Source organism: Suricata suricatta, chromosome 3 (assembly GCF_006229205.1).
Source record: "Suricata suricatta isolate VVHF042 chromosome 3, meerkat_22Aug2017_6uvM2_HiC, whole genome shotgun sequence".
Lineage (NCBI taxonomy): Eukaryota > Metazoa > Chordata > Mammalia > Carnivora > Herpestidae > Suricata > Suricata suricatta.
Genome location: NC_043702.1, coordinates 24,074,167 through 24,097,376, shown reverse-complemented (window position 1 = coordinate 24,097,376; position 23,210 = coordinate 24,074,167). Strand labels below are relative to the sequence as shown.

The 23,210-nt window shown below is 34.1% G+C and overlaps 1 protein-coding gene across 1 annotated transcript in view; it reads right to left on the bottom strand.

Annotated features, from left to right (window-relative positions):
- The window catches only part of ERBB4 (erb-b2 receptor tyrosine kinase 4), a 1,103,571-nt gene that overhangs the window by 269,913 nt on the left and 810,448 nt on the right, over nucleotides 1-23,210 (bottom strand). The window contains exon 13 of the mRNA XM_029933912.1: nucleotides 2,541-2,673. Coding sequence (XP_029789772.1) covers nucleotides 2,541-2,673 — 133 coding nt within the window. The remainder of the gene's footprint in view (nucleotides 1-2,540; nucleotides 2,674-23,210) is intronic.

Below are 23,210 nucleotides of genomic sequence, written 5' to 3'. Positions count from 1 at the left end.
AATAGGTCCCCTGAATTTTGGTAAACATTCCATTTAGATCTGCTTTCAGTAATTTTAAGATAACTATTCTACCTAATCATCTAATCAGCTTGGATTAATTGACACAAAAAGGAAATGATAAGAACAATCAGGTTATTTATCCATGATTGAAAACTAGGAAGTGATGAAGTTAGGATTTGAATTAAATCTTCCTCAAAGGCTGGTTTTACTGCCAGGCAATGTGGAAAGAAATTAGTCAGTACCACAAGATTGGAGGTGGGAAAATCTATCTTTGCATAGGCTAGCATTACGTCAGATTTTACGAGGTATTTTCATTTATTATCTTTCAAACAAACCCTTGTATATGATTTCTAGAGCCCTATTACTATTGCAAAATATATGAAAAACTTTATATTTCTTTAATATATTTGATTTAATGACTTGGAAAATGCTAAACTTTCAAAATCAGTCTAGTAATCAGTGTTTATAAAATAGGCTATTTTTCCTTAGCTTTCATTATTTTGAAGACATGAAACAGAGGATGGTATATATGTCAAATATGTTTCAATTTCATATTTCTGACAAGTTTAAAACTGAAATATTAAAGAAAAACAATAAAGTCTGGAAAGATACAGGATGGAAATCAGATGGCCTGAATTCTAGTTTTAGCTTGTTTCTCCAGTGCTCTAACACTGACCAATACTTAATTCTACCAGTTTTCACTGTTTATAAGATGTTTCTATTAGAAGACATGATTTCTACAGCCCCATTTCCTCTTCAGGACTACATACATATATTCAATAAACTTATAATGTAACTCACTAAATGGAATTAAAGTCTATTAGTTACTTTTTAATAGTATCAATTGCTAAACAACAAACAAGCATATTTTGGTCTAAAGTATTTTATGATCAGATCATATTCTATTATAATAATGAGAATAACCATGAGTACCATTTAATGACAAAAGAAACCCATAATTTTCTCTCCATTATCAAATTTATAAGTTGATTGTACCTTACAAAATTATAGGCTGAAATTTTCCTGAAAAACAATTCAATTTTTACTTTACATTGTTTCATACTTAGGGGCGTCTGAGTGGCTCAGTCAGTTGAGCATCCAACTTTGGCTCAGGGCATAATCTCACAGTTCATGGGTTCAAGCCCCATGTCGAGCTCTGTGCTCACAGCTAGCTCAGAGCCTGGAGCCTGCCTCAGATTCTGTGTCCCCCTCTCTCTCTGACCTTTCCTTGTTTGCACTGTGTCTCTTTCTCTCTCTCAAAAATAAAAACATTAGAAAAAAAATTTTTTAAATAAATTGTTTCATACTTAAACTTCTCATTTTATTTTTTTTCCCTAAAGTTCCTTAAGGGAATTGGTTTTGATGATCTTTCAAAGAAGAAACATAACAATATTATTATCATCCATAGATTTCTATCTTTCTGATATAAAATGCAAAAGGACAATGGTATCTCAGATAATGAAAACAGTTGTTTAAAATGGGACAATTCTATAACTGCATTGATGAAATCATAATTCATGGTTTGATTTTGGAAAAAGCAATGTACTGTACATTAGCCATTTAGAGGTCATTTAAACACCATAGTATTGCATTGTAAATGACACATAGAATTTTAAAACAATAAAAATTTGAACCTGTAAAGAAAAGATAAGATAAAATGGGACAATTCATGAAGCAAAAGAGGAAATGAAATAACAAATTTGAAAACTACACTTTTACAGAACTGTTGAAAAACCTTTTGGTGAGCATTATAAGAAAATTTAAATAGGAAACAGTACTGAACAATGTATTATCACACTAATGAAGGACAACTGTGATGCATGAAATGATATGTTATGATAAACTGATTTTATGAGTATTTGCAATGCCATGCAACAAGATATATGCCAGGTTTTATTGTTGTCAATGTGATTATTATAGCACCAGAAGGAATTTAAAATACTTGATGTAAAATAATTTTAGATTATCTTTAGAAAGTGGGAGAATACTTCCAAAAACCTCTTCAACTAGAAACTACAAAGGCAGTTTTTCTACAGGGTTAAGCAGTTGTCAGAGATGCAGAAACACGTATTGTTTCTAGAACACAATCAAATTAGACACATAACTTCGGTGGAGAAAAATCAAAAGGCATATAATAATTCCAGATGAAGACGAATAGGAAAGCATGTGAAAAAAAAAGATTATTGGAACATCTGAGATGAAAGATTAGTTGTAATAATCCTCTTCATTAGGAAAATAAGAATATACTTTTCAATTTTGCTTAAGTATAAACTGCCATAATATATTAAGAATGATCTATTTTGGTATACTTTTTTAAAGTGTGTATAATGGTCAATATATATTTGGACTCATTTCAGATAAAAGTCTTTCCCCATAAAACAATTCTATATGTTGTCACCTTTATGCAACAAGAATTCCCCAGAAAAATCTTGGCCAGCACACACATTCTGAAATTTGACAATTTTCTTAACGTTGTAAAATCAGAACCAGTCAGTATCTCAAAGCTTATGAGGTAAAGGGGACATTGTAAGATGCCTTACCCATCGTAGAGATTACAAGACTCTATGCAGCTCCTTCCCCTACTGAAGCGACGGCAGGACAAACATTGGTCTGGGCCAGGTCCCCAGCAGCCGTCACTTGAACACAGATGGTTGCATACCATTCCTGCAGCAGCTAGAAAGCACAACAAATTCAAGGGAGAAACAAAACAGAAGGCTGTGTCAAAACTTACCATTTTATTTATTTATTTATTTTTTAATTTTTTGTTTTATTTATTTTTGATACTGAGAGAGACAGACCATGAGAGGGGGAGGGGCAGGGAGAGAAGGAGACACAGAACCGGAAGCAGGCTCCAGGCTCTGAGCTAGCCGTCAGCACAGAGCCCTATGCGGGCTCGATGCGGGGCTCGATGCGGGGCTCAATGCGGGGCTCGATGCGGGGCTCGATGCGGGGCTCGAACCCACGACCGTGAGATCCGACCTGAGCCGAAGCCGGAGGCTCAACCAACTGAGCCACCCAGGCGCCCCAAAAACTTACCATTTTAATATGACTCTTCCTAAGTAGTGCTGTTTCTGAAGAAGTGGGATTGAAAGAGATCTGTGGCAGATAACTTTGACTGCCTACCCAGTCACCATGACCCACCCCACTGTCACCATCTTCCATACTGCAGAGTCCCCATCACTGTGTATGTATAGAGCCACTATATTTTTCATAAGAATGACCGAATGTCAATTGTCTATATCAAAATTCTAGAGAGGAAGGGCGAAAGAAATTAATCTTCCAATTAAGGTAAGAAACAAACCACCTTTTTCAATCCACCCCTTTGCTCCACTAAGACACCAAAAACTTCTTCAATTTCATATGAGAGCTTCATGAAGAAATAAAACAAATATCTTTGTCTTAAAAAATTTAAAAATGGAAAGAAAAAGAAAAATATCTGGAAAGTAAGAGAGAAGAAAGAAATGGAAATAAAACACAAGGTTTTAATAGGCCTCCACTTGCCTTGATATTTAGCCAAACGGGCACATGTGAAGAAAACATTTTGCAAATATATGAAACAAATTGTAGTCATTTATGAGGAGGTATAGAAAATAAAGTAATTACAATCATCTTTAGTTTTACTTATATGTATTGGTGAGAAAGGTGCCAAAGAATTTTCGGACTGTTGTAAAATTGCTACTTAAGTTTACCATCTCTCTTCCCCTTTATACTCAGTAACATATATTCAGTATATTAATGATATAGAATAACAGAATTTTAGTTAAGAAATACTAGGTGTTGTGTAAGAAGGGTCTTTAGAAACTTCAAATGTTATTCTGAGTGTCTGAAAAGTTGATTTGAGGCATCTGAAACACAACCCTCTGTTTTCATAAAATATTAAGAATTTCCAAGAAGATTAAAAAAATAAAAAAATCTTTATCTTCCCATTAGTTACCTAGTTTAATTATTATGGGATGTAAACTGTCATGATAAGAGCATTTGTGAGGTATTTGGAATAGCATTGAATATGTGAGTATAATAAAAGCAGGAAACATATCTGTGAAAGTTACTTTCTCTAACATATGCTTGAGAAAGTGAATTGCTAGCATCCATGATGCTGACTAGTTTTGAAACACTGAAAGAAAATAACCCAATTCATGTACTCTTTCTCTTATATCTTACAGCTTTAAGGAGGCCCCTATATTCAAACTATGGAAGCTTTTTCTCAAGGCAGAATTAGACCTATTATCAAGTTTTTTTTTACTTAATAGTTGCTTAATTGAATAATTTCTTCCAACATTGTTTGAGAGAGAAACTGTATGTGTGTGTAGGGGTGAGTGAACGTGTGCATATTTAGCAATTTTATGGAACTATACATGATATTATATATAATACATTTCTCATACATAAACTATACACTTTGATGTTTTGACATGTGCATGTAATCGTGAGCCATATACATAATTAGAGCAATAAATGTATCCATTAATTCCAAAAGAGTTCTCATGACTTATGTAATCCCTTCCTCCTGGCCCATCCCTTTCAGACAACCACTGATTTAATATGTATTACTTTGCACTTCTATTTTTACATAAATAGAAACATACAATATATAGTCTCTCTTTATACAGTTTCTGCATGATTATTTTGAAATCCATTCATATTGCTGTGTGTATCAATATTCATTTATTTTTATTATTGAATATATTCTATTGTACATATATACATTTGTTAAACCATTCACCTATTGCTACACATTTAGACTGTTTCCAGTTTTGTGCTACTAAAATTAATCTATGATCAAAATTATGCACAAATCTTTGTATAGGCATATATTTTCACTTCCCTTCAGTAAACACCTAGGAGCAAAATGGCTGGATAATACGGCAGATATAAAATTAACCTTTTAAGAAATAGCCAAATTGTTTCTCAAAGTAGTACTATCTTACATTCCCAATAGCAGTGAACTCAACTCAAAAATTAAAGTTCCTCCACATCTTTGCCAATATCCGGTATACTCAGTCTGGTTACTTTTAACCTTCCTAAAAGGTGTGTAGTGATATTTCATTATTGGAGTTATAAAAAATTTTTTTAATTTTTATTTATTTATTTTGAGACAGAGAAAGAGAGACTGAGCAGGGGAAGGGCAGAGAGAGGGAGACAGAAAAATCCAAGTAGTCTCCACCCTGTCAGAGCACAGAGCTCCGTGCTTGAACTCATCAACCATGAGGTTATGACTTGAGCCAAAATCAAGTCGCTTAACAGACTAAGCCACCCAGGCACCTCTACTGAAGTTCTGATTTGCTTTTCCAAATTGATTAAAGATACTGAGCATCTTTTAATGTACTTATTTGCTGTCCAATATATTTTGTTTGGATAAGTGCTACGAAATCTTCCGCTCACTTTGTATTGGATTTGTTGTTTTCATACTACTTAGTATTAAGAGTTCTTTACATTTTTGTGTCTTTTTCTTTCTTTTAGCACTGTCTTTTGCAAATTTATCAATTTGTTCTTTCTTGAATGGTGCTTTGAGCATCATGGCTAAGAAATCTTTGTCTAATTGAAGGTAGCAAAGGTTTTCTATGATGTTTTCTTTTAGAAGTTTTATGGTATTGATTTTACATTCAGATGTATGGTCCATTTTGAGTTAGTTTGTATGTATGGTGCTATATTAGTCAAGGCTCTCCAGAAAAACAAAACAAATAGAATATATATCATTTGTCAGAAGGAATTGGCTTACATTGTTCTAGAGGCTGAAAAGTCCCACCATTTGATCTCTGTAAGCAGAAAGGCCAGGAAAGCCTATAGCGTAATTTCAGTCTCAATCCAAAGACCTGTGACCTAGGAGGACAGATGGTTTAAGTGCCATCTTAGGGCAGGAGAACACCGATGTCCCAGCTCAGAAGTAATACTTAGAGAGTGAATTTTTCCTTCTGCCTTTATGTTCTATCCAGGATTGGATGATGCCTATCTATTTTGCAGTAGATTCATTGAGTCTGCAAATTCAAATGCTAATCTCATTCAAAAACACCTTCATAGACACACCCAGAAATAATGTTTAACCCCATCATCCAGTCAATTTGACACATAAAATTCACCATCACAGATGCTATATAAAGTTTTATCCATTTTTTTACATATAGATATGCAACATTTCCAGCACTGTTTGTTAAAAACACTATGCACTGTCATCCAGGTTTTGTTGTTGCATTTAGAGAGTACAGACAGAGTAGATTTCGCATATTTCTTATGAATCCTTGGATTTTCAGAACGGTCAATGAGCATTGGCTTCAACTTTAAGTCATCAGCTGTGCTAGGCCCTAACAAGAAAGTCAGACTATCATTTGAAATTTTGAAGCTAGGTATTGATTTCTCCTCTCCAACTATGAAATCCTAGGTAGCATCTTTTTCCAATATAAGGTTGCTTCATCTACATTGAAATTCTCTTGTTTGGTGTTTTTATTATTAGATAACTATAAATTCATTCATAATTGTCAGTAGTAATGCAGGGAGACCCATCTTTCCTTTACTAAATTTCCGCTAATAGTAAAATCTTGCAGAACTGTAGTTCAATAACACAAAAAGCATACTGACATTGATACAGTAAAGATTCAGAAGATTTCCATCACACAATAATCTCTAATGTTGTGCTATAAAGCTGCTATAAACATGTGTTTATAGGATTTTGTGTAAATATAAATTTTCATTTGTCTGGAATAAAGGCTCAGCAGTATAATTGCTGGGTCATATGATTGGGCATTTTAGTTAAGATTTGTTGTTGTTTTTGAGAAACTGCTACACTGTTTTCTAAAATGGTTGAACCATTTTACAGTCTCACCAGGAGTCTAGAAATGATCTCATTTCTCTGTTATCTGCTTTAGCATTTGGTTTTGTCACTAAAATAGTTCTAGCTATTCTGATAGGTATACAGTGATATCTCATTGTGGATTTAATTTTAACTTACATAAAATGAAGAATAATATTGACATCTTTTAGTGTACATATTTGATATCTGTATATCCTCTTCAGTAAATTGTATCTTTGTCTTTATCCATTTTAACTACATACTTTAATTGTTGAAAGTTGAGAATTGGTTTTTTAAATTTTTTTTAACATTTATTTATCATTGAGAAACAGAGAGTGACAGAGCATGAGCATGGGAGGGGAAGAGAGAGAGACACACAGAATCTGAAGCAGGCTCCAGTTTCCGAGCTGTCAGCACAGAGCCAGATGCAGGGCTAGAAGCCATGAGCGGTGAGATCATGACCTGAGCTGAAGTCAGACGCTCAACCACTCAACCGACTGAGCCACCCAGGTGCCTCTGAAAGTTGAGAATTCTTTACATATTCCATCTATCAACTAATCTATATTTATATACCATCTAACTTGTCTCTCTCTTTCTCTCTCCATATGACTTAAAAATAGTTTCTTTCAATCTGTAGCTTGCAGTTGGTCCTCTCAATAAGATCTCTTTCAGAGCAATTGTTTTTATCCTTAAAATCCAATTTATCAATTTTCCCTTTTATAGACTGTGTTTTTTGTGACAACTCAAATTCTCTCTGTGTAGCTCTAGGTCCCAAATAATATCTCAATAATTTTTCAAATGCTTCTTTCTATATTCACTAATATTATCATGTGATTTTTCTTCTTTAGCCTATTAATATGATATATTGCATTGTTTGATTTTCTATGTTGAATCAGCCTTATATCCTTGGAATAAACCCTATTTGGTTATGCTATATAACTAATTTATATTTTGTTGAATTGTTGAATACTATTTGCTCTACTTTAGTAAGGATTTTTGCTTCTATATTCCTGAGAGGCACATTAGTTTGTAGTTTCCTCCCTCTTCTTTCCTTTCCTTCCTTCCTCCCTCCCTCCCTCTCTCCCTCCCTCCCTTCCTTCCTCCCTCCCTTCCTCTCTTCCTTCCTTCCTCCCTTCCTTCCTTTCTTTTGTTTTTCTTTTTGGTACTCTTTGCTCACATATGAACCTTAGTCTTAATAATCATCATGCAAAGTAGGCATAATTATTCATTTTGCAGACGGGCAGAGATTCAGGGAGGCTAAGCTGATCAGGCCACAGTATCAGACTAGGGATTTCAATGTAGTCCTGCTTGTTCTCTTTACCACAAGTGAGGATAAATTCTCAGCTCCATACCCCACCTTCTCTGACACTACATTCCAGGGAGGTTGGAGCACCTTTTTACAGCCTGGTGAGGGTAGAAGCCCACACTCCTCATATCTTTCCAGGCATGGGTGAAGTTGGGCCACAATTTCTTTCTGTGGTGTTTGGCTAGAGTAGAGTAGTTGTTGTCTAAAAGATTTCTGATCCAGCTAGTATACCCCTTTTCAGGTCCTTTGGAGAGAGAGAGATAGAATTGTGTTTACGCTGTTTTGGTCTAGATCTGTAAGTATTTCTGAGTTGTCAGTTTCTTTAACTCCAAATCTGGGATGTAGGAGACGAAAAGAAAACCTAGGGGACTCATATCTGTGTCCTTTCTTGGAATCCAAGTTGCCAAACCTGTCTTCCATCTTCTCCCCAAGTTTCAAAATCTTGTTTCTTTTATATATAGTGTCCAAAGTTTCCAGTTGTACTTAGTAGAGGGAATAGGCAAAAGCACATCAAACTCATCTTACCAGAAGCATAAATCCTAATACATCTCTAATTTACTGTGGTCTGTTTTCATTATATTCTACCACTCTTTCGGTATTTTCGAACACTTATGTTCTTATGTTCTAAGAACCCTAAGATAGGATATATCCATTTTTCCATTCCTAAGCTTTGAACTACCATCATACATTTTACTTTTCTATATGTTATTCACCACACACTCATTTTTTTAGTTTAAACATTAGATTGCTCTTTGAAGAGAATTAAATAATAAGACAAAGATTCTATGTATGTATCCATGTAGATCCATATTTTCATGTGGTAATTCGTACTCCTGACTAAAGGACTTCTTTTGATATTTCTTGCAGTGTGGTTTTCCCTGGTGTAGGTATCTCTGGCACTCTGTCTCTGTATTCCAGCTGCCTTAGTCTCCCTGGAATCTCAGCTCTGCCTTTTCAACTCAGGCAGTCTCTGGGACTCTTCCTGGGTTCCTCCTGACTGTGCTACAGTCTAAAAATTCTCTCAAGGTAGTTAGAGCAATCAGCAGGCTCACTCATTTGTTCCTGCACTCTGTGGAATCACGCTCCTTCAGCATATGATATCTGCTCTCTTGCCAATTGTCATTTCATACATTTTGTTCTTCTTGTGGCTGTTTCATAAGGGAAGGTAAATCTGATTCTTGCTATCATGTTTTGGCCAGAAAAGGACATCATAGGTTTACTTTAAAAAATTCAACACTGCATTATTTGCTGTTTCTTGTTTAGAGAGAAAAGTTTTCATAGAATAATTCTCCAAGAATGCTCAAAACAGCTTCTAAGCACCCACAAAACTTTATTAAAAAGTACAGCTCCTTGGGGCACCTGAGTGGCTCCATTGGCTGAGTATCTGACTCAATGTCAGCTGAGATCATAATCTCATGGTTCATGGGATTGAGTCCTGCATAGGGTTCCATGCTGACTCTGCGAAGCCTACTTGGAATTCTCTTTCTCCTTCTCACTCTACCCCTCTGCTGTTCATGCATCAAGCTCTCTCTCTCAAAATAAATAAACTTAAAAAAGTATACCTCCTTCTACTATATTATAGTTAAATCCTAAATAATACATAAATGTAATTTTTAAAAATAGTCTGAAAGAACAGAGACTGAATAGAGTGTTTTCCTATATAGCTAAGATTGTCCCTCTTTTCAAACATGCTACTATTTCAGGTAACTCATAAAATTTGTGGGCTTTGCTTAATTATGGTTTTCTTCATGTCTTAAAAATTTATTAAATTGGATACCATATATTGTATTTGTTTCTTCATATCATGCGAAACTCTTCAAAACTTGAATGATTTTTATGTTCTACTTGGAAAAGGCTGACAGTTTATCTGCTATATTGATTTTGAACTAATAGCAAGATTTCCTTTCTTATTTATTTATAATGCAGAGAAAGAGGGTTCTCTCACTGTACAAAAGAAATGTCATTGGAAATGGAATCTTTACATAGGTATCATACCACTGATTACTTACATGTATATGTGACTTGCACTAAGGTATAGATGTAAGGAGATTAAAAACTGGTTCAGGTAAGCCAATTAAACATAACTGTATATGATCAAATTCTATTTCATACACAGAATTGGAAAGAAGCAAACATCTATGATATCAACTAATATAAAGTTATAACACCCATTTTTATAAACATTCAGCCATTTTAAGTTATTAATAGAGTTTCATATTCTGTAGCATGCATACTTATATATATATAATTCTAATATATTTTGAATTTGAATAAGTGCTAAATATGAAAAAAGTTATATTATAAAAGCATCTTGTAAATAAGCAGAGTACATACAAAATCACATTGCACTGTCATGAATTTGGCTCTTTGCTTTCATCACTTTCTTCTTTTTTTTCTTTTTAATGTTTACTTATTTTTGAGAGAGAGATGCAGAGAGACAGACACACAGTGCAAGCTGAGGAGGGGCAGAGAGAGAAGGAAACACAGGCTCCAGAATCCAAGCTGTCAGTTCAGAGCCCAACAGAGGGCTTGAACTCATAAAATGTAAGATCATGAGCTGAGCTAAAGTCAGACACTTAACCACCTGAGCCACCCAGCCACCCCTGTTTTCTTTGCTTTCAAATCCTTATAGGAAATAAAATCAAGGCTTCAAATTTGCCAACTTCTAAGTCTCTCAAATACACTTTCAAGTTCTTCCTTTAGCATGTTGACAAAGCCATTAGTGCCCCCTGGTTACTGTCAATTTCATGATATCTTATCAACTTTTTATCTATTTTGCTAATTTTACTCAGTTTTTTTCAGGTTTGAAACCCTTACACTTTATTCCCTTCTCCTTTTCTCTCCCAAGAGAGATAGACTCTTCAATATGTCGTAGGGTAAAAGCTGCCTGCTTTTATTTTCTGCTGCATGCTTTGAATTATATGGAGAGGAGAGTTTTACATTTATCCAAGCCCGTACCTTCTTTTAGACTACGTAATGCCTCCCTTTCTCTCAATTTTTAGATTCTAAATTTCAGAACAGTTTTAGATCAGGAAAACCCTAATTTATATACTGGAGGAAAGCAATACACAGAAAACAGCAATTACTTTCTTCTCATTTCTTCCCAAACCACTAGATGATGTTATTGAAGGCTGAGTTGATCATTTTCTCCAGAGTGAAACCAAGAGAAGTGTCTTCACACAGCATAGAACAAAAGGCCAAGGAAGCTTCTTCTTTGAAATTCTTCAGAGAAAAGAAGGTTCGATCAGCACCCAGAATTCAACAGTTCTCTGACCTCCCAGAGTGATAGTCACATGGGGAAGGAGCAGAAGACTTATTCAGTGGCTTACAGTTCGAAAGGCCATTATAAGTCTCTCTAAAGAAACTTTAGGAATGTAGTTGTTAGGCAACCTTTAACTTACTCTGTGTTTTCTCTGGAAGCTGTAAAATAGATTTTTATCTCATCTGAATTGTACCTGAGTGTTAAAAATGTAGAGAGATAATAGTGTGCTCAGTATTTCAACCTTTATATAGAGTATTGAACTTGTTTTCATTAAAATAGACACAAGCTTAAATACTAGTTCTTGCTACTGGGCTGCATGTGTTCAAATAAATAGATTAGTTCAAAATATTGAAATAGAGTACCTGTCTATAGGCACAAATGCAGTAAAAATATTTTTTCTTTCATTGTACAAAACAATCTCTGCTGTTTGCATTACTTACTGTATATAGAGGTATGGTTTTTATTTGAAGTACATTTGAACAGATATCCCTAATCCTTTTTTCAAGGCTAAAATACATGATTTAGTTGTTATAGCTCAGTTTTGTGATCAGACCAGGATAGATTCAAAATCATAACTCTATGTCTAACCATCTAGCCTCAGGCACTCATTTACATGTTACTCATCTGTAAAGTAAATGATAATATCTCCCTTTCAGGGTTGTGATGAAGAGTAGATTTCATATTAGCAGAGTATTTAAGGCAGGATTACTTATCTAAATTAAGCCCTCAAAATACACTTAAGAGAAATATGAAAACATAATAAGCATATTCATGTATTTACTTCTAAAACTATTTGTTGATAAACTACTTACTTTATGCTAGACACTGCTAAGGAATGAAGATATGATGAAAACATGAAATAAAATACATATTATCTTATCTACAGCTTATAGTCTAGGTTGAGGAGACAAGCATTAGATAAATAATCATTGAGAGGCAAACAGAGAGAGAGAGAGAGAGAGAGAGAGAGAGAGAGAGAGAGAGAGAGAGAGAATGTACTGAGAGAATATAGCACTTGTCCTAACCTAACTGGTAGGTCGTATTAGGTCTACCCACATAAGGAGAAATAAGAAACCGAGATGAGAAGAATATATAGGAATTATTAAAGCAAAAAGGGCTGTGGGAAATTGGGAATCACAACTGTAGCCGAAAGAGACTGAGCAGGGAATAAGATTAGTGATTTTATTATTTTTTTAATTTAATGTGTGTGTGTGTTTTCTTTTTTTTTTTTTTTTTGAGAGAGAGAGAGAGAGAGAGAGAGAGAGAGAGAGAGAGAGATACAGCATGAGCAGGGGAGAGTCAGAGAGACAGAGGGAGACACAGAATCTGAAGACAGGCTCCAGCCTCTGAGCTAGCTGTCAGCATAGAGCCTGAAGCAGGGCTCAAACCCACGAACCACAAGATCATGACCGGAGCCTATGCTGGATGCTCAACCACCTGAGCCACCCAGGAGCCCCAAGATTGGTAATTTTAGAGAATAGGCTGGACATGGGCAGTGAGTGGGAAAGTGGTACCTAATGAGTTAGGGAGGTATACAAGTGTGAGATTATGTAGGATTTAGCGGCCATTTACAAGGTCTTCTCCTTTGTTCAAAAGAGTTGTGGGAAGCTGTTGAAAGGTTTTTAACGGCAGAGTACGGATCTTATTTTTTTCTCCTCCAAATTTTTATTTAAATTCCAATTTGTTAACATACAGTGTAATATTAGTTCCAAATGTAGAATTTAGTGATTCATCACTTACGTACGACACACACGGTGCTCATCACACGTGCCTTTCTTAATCCTCACTATCTATTTAACCCACCCCTACCGCCTCCCCTCCAGCCTCCCTCAGTTTGTTCTCTAGTGAAGACTCTGTTTCTTGGTTTGCCTCTCTTCCTACCCGCCATGTTCATTTATTTTCTTTTTTTTTAAAATAGTTTATTGTCAAATTGGTTTCCATATAACACCCAGTGCTCTTCCCCACAAGTGCCCTCCTCCATTACCACCACCTCCCTTCCCCCACCCCCTCCCCCTTCAGCCCTTGGTTCGTTTTCAGTATTCAATCCTCTCTCAGGTTTTGCATCCCTCTCTCTCCCCAACTCTCTTTCCCCCTTCCCCTCCCCATGGTCCTCCATTAGGTTTCTCCTGTTAGACCTATGAATGCAAACATATGGTATCTGTCCTTTTCCATCTGACTTATTTCGCTTAGCATGACACCCTCCAGGTCCATCCACTGTCCTACAAATGGACATATTTCATTCTTTCTCATTGCCATATAATACTCCATTGTAAATGTGTGTGTGTATGTATATATATGTGTGTATGTGTGTGTGTGTGTGTGTATATATATATATATATATATATATATATGCACTTTGTTTCTTAAATTCCACAAATGAGTGAAATCATGTGGTATCTGTCCTTCTCTAACTGACTTGTTTGCTTAGCATAATACTCTTTGGCTCTCTCCACATCATTGCAAATGGCAATTTTTCATTATTTTTTATGGCTGAATAATGCTGCAGTAGACATAGGTATGCAGATATATTTTTGAGATCTTGATTTGATTTTCTTTGGATCTATTTTTAAAAAAGGGATTGCTGGATCATATGGTAGTTCTCTTTTAAATATTTTGAGAAACCTCTATACAGTTTTCCATATTAGCTACACCAATTTAATTTCCTACTATACAAGTTTCCTTTCCTTCATATCCTCACCATCACTTGTTACAACTTGTCTTATTTTAGCATATGTGAGGTGTGGTTTCAATCTGCATTTCCATGATGATTAGTGATGTTGAACACCCATTTTCATGTCCTTTTTGGCCATATGCATGTCTTTTTTGGAGAAATGGCTTTTCAATTCCTCTGCCCAATTTTAAATAGAAAAGTTTGCAGCTTTATGTTGAGTTGTATGAGTTTCTTACAAAATTTGTGTATTAACACCTATCAGATATATAATTTGCAAATGTGGTCTCCCATTTTAAGGTTGCCTTTCATTTTATTGATTTTTCTTGTGCAGTAACTGTTTAGTTTGATGTAATTCCCTTTGTTTATTTTTGCTTTTGTTGCTTCTGCTTTTGATATGATATTCATAAAATCATTGCCAAGACCAATATTAAGGAGCTTACCACTTCCTATGTTTTCTTCTAGTAGTATTATGTTTTCAGGTGTTATGTTTAAGTCCTTATTCTGTTATCAGTTAATTTTTATACATGGTATAAGATAGGTATCCTATATCATTCTTTTTTCATGTGAATATTCAGTTTTCCCAACATCATTTATTAAAGAGACTATTCTTTCCTTCACCCAATATTGTTAGCTCCATTATCAAATATTAACTGACTGTATATGTATGGGTTTATTGGGGGCTCTTGATTCTCCTCCATTAGTCTATGTATATGTTTTTGTGCCAGTGCCACATTTTTCAATTACTATAACCTTGTAATATAGTTTAAATCAGGAGGCATGAAGCCTCTACCTTTGTTCTTTCATAAGATTGATTTGGCTATTCAGAATTTTTTTGCAGATCCATAGAAATTTTAGGATTATTTTTTTTTTATTTCTGTAAAACTGCCATTGGAATTTTGATACAGAGTGCACTGCATTTATATAAGTCTTTGGGTAGTATGGACATTAAAATAATATTAACTCTTCCAATCCATGAATGTAGATTATCATTCCATTTGTTTTTTTCAACTTCTTTGATCAATGTATAGTCTTTAATGTATAGATGTTTTACTTCCTTCATCAAATTTATTCCTATGTATTCCTAAGCTCTGTTTTTTTCATACAGTCTTTGTTATGTTGAGATATGTTTCTTCATTTCTTCTATATCTAATTTGCTGAGAGCTTTTTGCATGAAAGGATGTTGAATTTTGTCAAATGTGTTTTATTCATCTCTCGAGATGATCATGATTTTTGTCTTTAATTCTTTTAGTATGGTATATCATTATATTGATCTGCATATTCTAAACCATCCTTGTATTCCAGGCATAAATCCCACTTGATCATTGTAAATGCTACTTTAACTGTGCTATTAAGTTCAATTTTCCTTAAAAAGTTTGCTTTTAATAGTTTTGAGAGAGAGAGACAGAGCATGAGCAGGGGAGGGGCAGAAAGAGAGGGAGACAGATTCAGAAACAGGCTCCAGGCTCTGAGCTGTCAGCACAGAACCCAATGCAGGGCTCAAACTCACAAAACTGTAACATCATGACCCGAGCTGAAGTCGGATGCATAACCGACTGAGCCACCCAGGAAAATCCCAAGTTCAGATTTTACAATATTTGAATTTGTGTTTATCAAGGATATTAATTTGTAATTTTCCTTTCTTATAGTGTCCTTATCTGGCTTTGATATTCAGACAATGCTGTTCTTGTAAAATGAATTTGGGAATGTGCCCTTCTCTATAATTTTTTTGGAAGAGTTTGAAAATAATTGGTATTAATTCTTCTTTAAATATTTGGTAGAATTCACCAATAAAACTGTAAAATAATAAATAAAACTGGCCTTTTCTATGATGGGAGGTTTTTGATTAATGATTCAATTTCTGTACTTGTCTATTGAGATCACATTTTTTCATAATTCAAACTTGGTAGGTTGTATGGTTTTAGTAATTGGTCCATTTTTTTCTAGGTTGCCTACTTTGTTGCCATATAATTGTTCACTGTAATATTTTAATGATCCTTTGTATTTCTGTGGTATCACTTGCAACATCTCCTCTTTCAATTCTAATATTATCTGAGTCCTCTATCTTATTACCTTGGTAAGTGTAGCTGAAAATTTGCCAATTTTTATTTACCTTTAAAAAAACACTGTTCGTTGCATTAATCCTTTCTATTGTCTTTCTATTCTCTATTTCATTTATTTCCATTCTGATCCATTATATCCTTCCTTCTGCCAACCTTGGACTTTGTTTGTTCTTGTCTTTTTAACTCCTGTATTGTAAAATTGTTTTTATTTTATTTGAGTTTTTTTCTTTTCCTTTCTTTTTTTAAATGTAAATATTTATTGCTATAAACTTCTCTCTTAGGAGTTGTTTTGCTGCATCACATTAGTTTGGTATGGTGTGTTTCCATTTATTGTTTTAGATATTTATTTATCATTTAACCATTTAAGGACCAATTGGTTGTTAAGTATTGTTAATTAATTTCTACATATTTTTGGATTTTCCAGTTTTCCTCCTGTTACTGATTTCTAGTTACAGACCATTATGGTCATAAAATATAAATTGGCATGACTACAATCTTTTAAAATTTTCTAAGACTTGTTTAGTGACCTGAAACATCATATATCCTGGTGAATATTCCATGTGTGCTTGGAATAATATATATTCTGCTGCTGTTGGGTGGAATGTTCTGTATATGTCTTTTAGGTCCAGTAGATCAAAAGTATAGTTCAAGTCCGATGTTTCCTTATTTCCTTATAGTTCAAGTTCTTAGTTTCTGTATGGATGATCATTGGAAGTGGGGCATTAAAGTCTCCTGCCATGAATGTATCGTTAGTGATTGCTCCCTTCAGATCTGTTCAGATGCTTTGTTGTGGACTGCATACATATTTACAATTGTTATATCCTCTAGGTGAATTCACCTCTCTTTCATTATATAATAACTATCGTCTCTTGTTACAGTTTTTTACTTAAATTCTATTTCGTCTAATATAAGTATAACTAGACCTTGTTTCTTTTGGTTTCTACATACCCTCTCTTCTTTTGCCTAAAATAATTTGAGTTGGGCTTTTGTCATTAAAAGAGCACAGGATTAGTTTCTTTTTGCTATTGTAATAAATAACAAAACTTAATCACTTAAGCTATACAAATTTAGTCTCTTACAGTTCTGGATGTCAGAACTCCTCTTGAGAAGAGGGTCATCATAAAACTGTCTTGCAGTAATTTCTATGAGTCGGGAACATTCCATATATACATATGGACAGTATAGTCTTTGTAATATGATAGGATGAGTTAAAACTGAAGAAATTTGGAGGATAGGGATAGGAGAATAATTGGTAAGACATACCCACTCACCATATTGAATAGGTTGAACAGACATGACCCAAAGCTTTGTTTAATCTTAAGTGTTTGAGTTACTATATCTCTGACTTGATGGGATCTGGGAAGGAAATTTTAAGGGGAAGATGACAGGCAGCAGTGACAACAGTGACAAAATATTAGAAAGTCCTTGAATATTCTTAGAACCCTGAACACATTATAAAGTACCTCTCAGAAGGCACATTAACTGTAAAAGTAAAATAAATTTCTAAGTGTCTTGTTGAAACTCTAAAATACATAAAATTTAATAGCACAATATATTATACTATATAATTACTCAATTAATTTGTAAACCATTATTAAATATTCCTTTGTTTTATCGAGTATCTTACTAAAAGAAAAAAAAAGAACACCATAGGATGCCTTTTAAAGTTCATTCTTTATCTTTGTCTCCCAAAACTATTATTAAATATATAGTTTTAAGTTACTCAACTCTGAATTTTTGTATCATATGTTCTTTTTGAGGAAATAAACCCTCACGAGGAGAAATGAATTACCAGGACAACAGGTTTTTAATTATATTTCTCACTATAGAATAATAGGGAGAATAATGGGGGGGTGACTGATTAGTTTCTCAAATGATTTCCCATAGTACTTGCCTCAGAATGATCTGGTATGTGTTAAAAATGCAGAATCCTGGGCCTCAAATCACTGTATGCGTTCATTTCCTAGGGCTGGTATAACAAAATGCCACAAAATGAGTGGCTTAAAATAACAGAAATTTATTTTCCCACAGTTCCAGATTTCAAAATTGAAATGTTGCAGGCTGGTTCTTTCTTGGGGGCTTAGAGGGAGAATCTGTTCTTTGCCTCTTCCCTAGTTTCTGGTGACAGAAACTAATCCTTGGTGTTCCTAGGCATACAGCTGGATAACTCCAGGCTCAGCTTCTGATATCACTTGGATTTTTCTCCCATGAGTCTACATGTGGCATTCTTCTACTTGTGTCTATCTGTCTCTGCATCTCTCCTTTTCTTATAAGGACTCAGGTCATATTGGATTAAGGTCCCACACTACTCCTGTATAACTGCACTTTAATTTAAATCTTAATTTTATCTACAAGGACCCTATCTCCAAATAAGCCTTGGTTCACAGGCATTAGGGCTTTAATACATCTTCTGGGGAGATCCAATATAAGCTATAACACTCTCTAAGCAACAATCCCTGGAAACTAATGTGCAGACTTCTGTATTTTTAATAGTTAAAAATTTAAAATTTCCCAGCTCCTGATCTAGCAGTGAGCCACAGTTGCCGTCTGTGGTAAACACTGAAGCCTGCCGTCATCCTGGTTTTTGTTGTTGAGAGGCCATTCTTTCAGAATTTCTGGTTTACAAATAGAAGGGACGTCATTTTTGAAATTATAAGTATTACCCTTTTCATAAGATCACAACATTTTATAGCAGTTAGTAATTAGATATTGTGGTATTTCAAATACAATAAGAAACTCTTATTTGCATTTTTTTTTACAGAGAAGAGTGTATTAATGTATTCTTTGGTATATGAAAGAAAAAAATCTTAAAAGTACAATTAAGATTTTCTATCTTCTGGTTACTTAGAAGAACAATGCCTTCACTATCCTAAGCTACACACTATAAGTTTTGTACTACACTATGTTTTACTGAAAACTGTGGCAAAGTTGATTGATTTCCCAGTGAAGACTGGCTGTGAGGTCCACAGAACAATTCTCTAACCAGGTCACTTTTGTCAAAAAATGTACATTTGCCCAAGATAGGAAGGGCTGGGCTTGGAGTGCACAAATGAAAGGCAAAAATAGAGGACTGTAAAAAGTAAGAAAATCTGCAATCTTAGCAAGAGTTTCTTAAAACAAGGTACACATCCGGGCACCTGGGTGGCTCAGCTGGCTGAGCATCCAACTTGATTTCGGCTCAGGTCATGATCTCATGGCGTAGGTAGGGTTCTGCACGGAGCAGAGAGCCTGCTTGGGATTCTCTCTCTCTCCCTGTCTCTCTGCCCCTCCCCTCTCTCAAAATAAATAAACATTTAAAGAGAAACATACACCTCAATTTATAATCAAAATTCATTTTTTCTGTAATATTCAACTACATTAGAAGTGATAATGATGACAATATCAATGGAATTGTGATTTTATAGAAAGTTAACCCTACTTACGATGTAATAAAATCTAAAATGCTTACTATTTTGTAGTTTTTGTCACTGTCGCCAGAGTAAAACAAAACAATATGTTAAGCAAACATTGTATCATTCTCCACCAGTGTTAAATACCCTTTATTCTCTACTCATTAATTCTTTGTCCTAATTAAACCCTGGACATTCAGTGACTCATCATAAATTTGGATCATGCTGCCATTCAGAGGATTCAGTTGTTAGCAATTGACTATAGTTTCATTATTCCCTTTTTGTATTTTCAGGTCCAATGAGGATAATTTTTTTAACTATCATGTTTCAGGAACATCAAAGTCATAGAGAAATGTAAAAAGGAATCATAGATAAATGTAGAAATTTATATTCCTTTTATATTCTTTGTGCAAAAAATGCACTCCTCATCCCCAAATATTTATCCCTTGAAACACTAACCTAAAATTAATATTTTGTGGATAATTTTTATAAACCACAAGGTCTGTTACTTATAAAGCTGATTTTTAAATGTTTTAATTACAAGAGTAAAGAGAAAAAGTGGAGGAGTCTCAAGCATAGCCTTTTTTTTATCCATTTAAAATTTCAGGAGGTCATTTTTAAATTCCTAAACATCCAGGCTTCTAACAACAACCACTCATTTCTTACGTGTCTACCAGTGGTTTATGTGCTACCTGTACACTTAAAATTCACCACCTTGATAATGTGAATATTTCTTCTGCCTAAAAAAAGAAGCCCCTTGGTATTTCTCTCTCCTTTCTTTTTCCCCAAGAAATGTTTCCCTAAGTAAAATGTTAAATATTTTATGTTTACACTATATATTTATATGCATGCATATACTATATCATAGAATTTTAATAAGAAATTTAATTATATAATAATAACTAGCACATATATAGCGCTTGTTTGAACTAGGCATTCAGTGAAGTCAGTACTATTCTCAACCCTATATCCGAATGATAAAACTGAGGTTCAGAAATCTTAAATGGCTTACCAAAGGCCAAATATCTAATAAATCATTTTCTTGAGATTAAAACCCAGACCATTTGGTTTTAGAGTGTACTCCTAAACACTATGCTGCATTGGGTATGTTTCAGGAATTCAAGTGTTCTTAAAAAATCAATCATTTCTCTTTATTTGGGGGAAAATTAAGGTGAAATGGAGAGCACAGATTTTGAAATTAGACAGATGCTGGGTTCAAATCCTGAATATGATTTTTAATAGCGCCAAACAGTGGGAATATTATTCAACTCTCTGAACATCTGTGTATTCATCTGAAAAATAAGGATCATTATACTTTATAAGATATTGGAAAGATGAAATTAAACTTTATAGATCAAGAGACAAAGCCTGACACTGTTTTGCTATTTCGCTGAAATACTACAGGGGCACCTGGGTCACTCATTTGTGGGAATATCTGACTCTTGATTTTGGCTCAGGTCTTGATCTCAGAGTAGTGGCATTGAGCCCATGTGGGAGCCCACTTAAGATTGTTTTTCTCCCTCTCTAGGTGCCCCTCTCCCCTAACTTCTCTAAAACAATAAAAACATATATTACAGACAACTAAGATCAGTAGAGGGAAGAATTATTCAATAAATTATGTGTGATCAGTATCCTAATCAATTAAAGATTAAAAAAAATCATGTTACACCAAAACTTCTAAATGCATTAGAAATTTCAAAATAGTGTTTAAAATACTAGAAATAAAAGAGAAATACAATGCCAGGGTCATAAACATAAAAAGGGAAAAATAACAAACAATCTATCCACTTAACTAGATGAAAACATAAAAGGTTTATCAAAAGGCAATTTTTTAAAAATTCCTACAAGGGGAAAATTATACGTAACACATTCAAGACATACAAATTTAATATATTTAATTTGTAATGAGGTCTTTCAAATCCAAAAGGAAAAGACCAACTCCCAGTTGAAAATAAATAAAGCTCATGACTGACTAATTTGCAAGAGAAGAAAATTGAAATGCTCAGTAAACATATAAAAAGAGATTTGATATCAATGAAAAAAATTTAAATTTAAAAGACCTCTTTTTCATATTTCAGATCACCAGAATTTATAACCATAGATAATATCCAGTGTTGTAAACAGTACTGGAAAATATTCTCCAGTAAACATTGTTTAGAAGTTTAAACTGACATTTTGAAAGATGATGTAGAAAAATAAACCAAAATTTATCATATGTAATCTCGTTACACAGGAATCCCACTTCTAAGTATTTAGCTTAAGGAAATAATAGCACATTGCAAAATGCTTTGTAAACTAAGATTCACATTATGGCAGTACTAATAATGTAAATAAAAGAATATAAATTAGTTACCATTAATATGCCACTTAGTCAATAAATGTATTTATATGTATCTTTTTAAAACAATAAGGTAGAATACTGCATGGAAGATGCTCATAATATATTAAATAGAGGCAGATGGTTGAACAGAATTTAAATCTATTGTTATGATACCATTTCTATATGAAGAGATATGCTTCATTATCTATATGTCTATAAATAAAAATTACATATTTTTGTATGTTTTTTTAATTTTTTAAAAATGTTTTATTTATTTTTGATACAGACAGAGACAGAGCATGAGAGGGGGAGGGGCAGAGAGAGAAGGAGACACAGAACTGGAAGCAGGCTCCAGGCTCTGAGCTAGCTGTCAGCACAGAGCCCGACGCGGGGCTCGAACCCACGAACGTGAGATCTGACCTGAGCCGAAGCCGGAGGCTTAACCGACTGAACCACCCAGGCGCACCTCTATGTTTCTGTTGTTTGGATTTCTAACAATGATAATTAGAAAAATAAGTGTATTTACATTTTGAAAAGTTTATTAGGACTTTAGTTTCTCTTGTTTATGTTTGGTTTAAGTGTATATATACACATATGTTTTAAGATAAAGATGTATGAGTTTAAATGTAACTCAGATTTTGAAGGGCTAATGTAATATAATCTCTTCACTGTTTATGTTTTAGTGTTAAAAAAGTTTATGTTTAGATACTTTAAGAATCTTCAAACACTTTCATTAACCTATCCTAAAACCCCTTCCAACCAGCACTGCCATTTTGCTCATGCTATAGCCGTACAAATGAAGGAGACGGAAAATGTTCCTGCTTTTCATCTCCTAGAGTTTCTCTCAATCTCAATCTCTTCAAACTATGAAGTCTGCTTTGAAATTTTTGACTTAAAAGTATAAGATTGCTCAAGCCACTTTCACACTTTATAGATGAGGTGAAGTGTTTCTTTGATTGTCATTACCGTTTAAATCATGTTGAACTCCAAAAACAATGTTAAAAATCAAGGCTATCATGTCTTTTAAGTCATCAAGCCAATGTCAAATTTAGATCAGAGTATTTTATGGTGACTCCGTATGTATGCATGTGTGTGTATTCTAGGAGTGTGTACGTGTGTGTGTTATGTGTGCATATGAAAACGTATGTATGTATCGTGTGGTGAATATGCATGTGCCTGTGTATATTGTATGTGCAAAGCATTTAAGAGAGATTATCTTTAAAATGCAATATGTGTAGTGCATTTAAAATGAAGCAAATATTTCAGTTTTCCCATTTGCAGATAGTACTATGGATGATAAAAAGGCTTTAATCACGTGTAGGCAATCATTGTAGGTTCAAGGTAAACATCAGCAGCATCACCTCTCAAGTCAAATTTATAGGGTAATTACATTTCTGAAAATTCAGGATCCAATATAC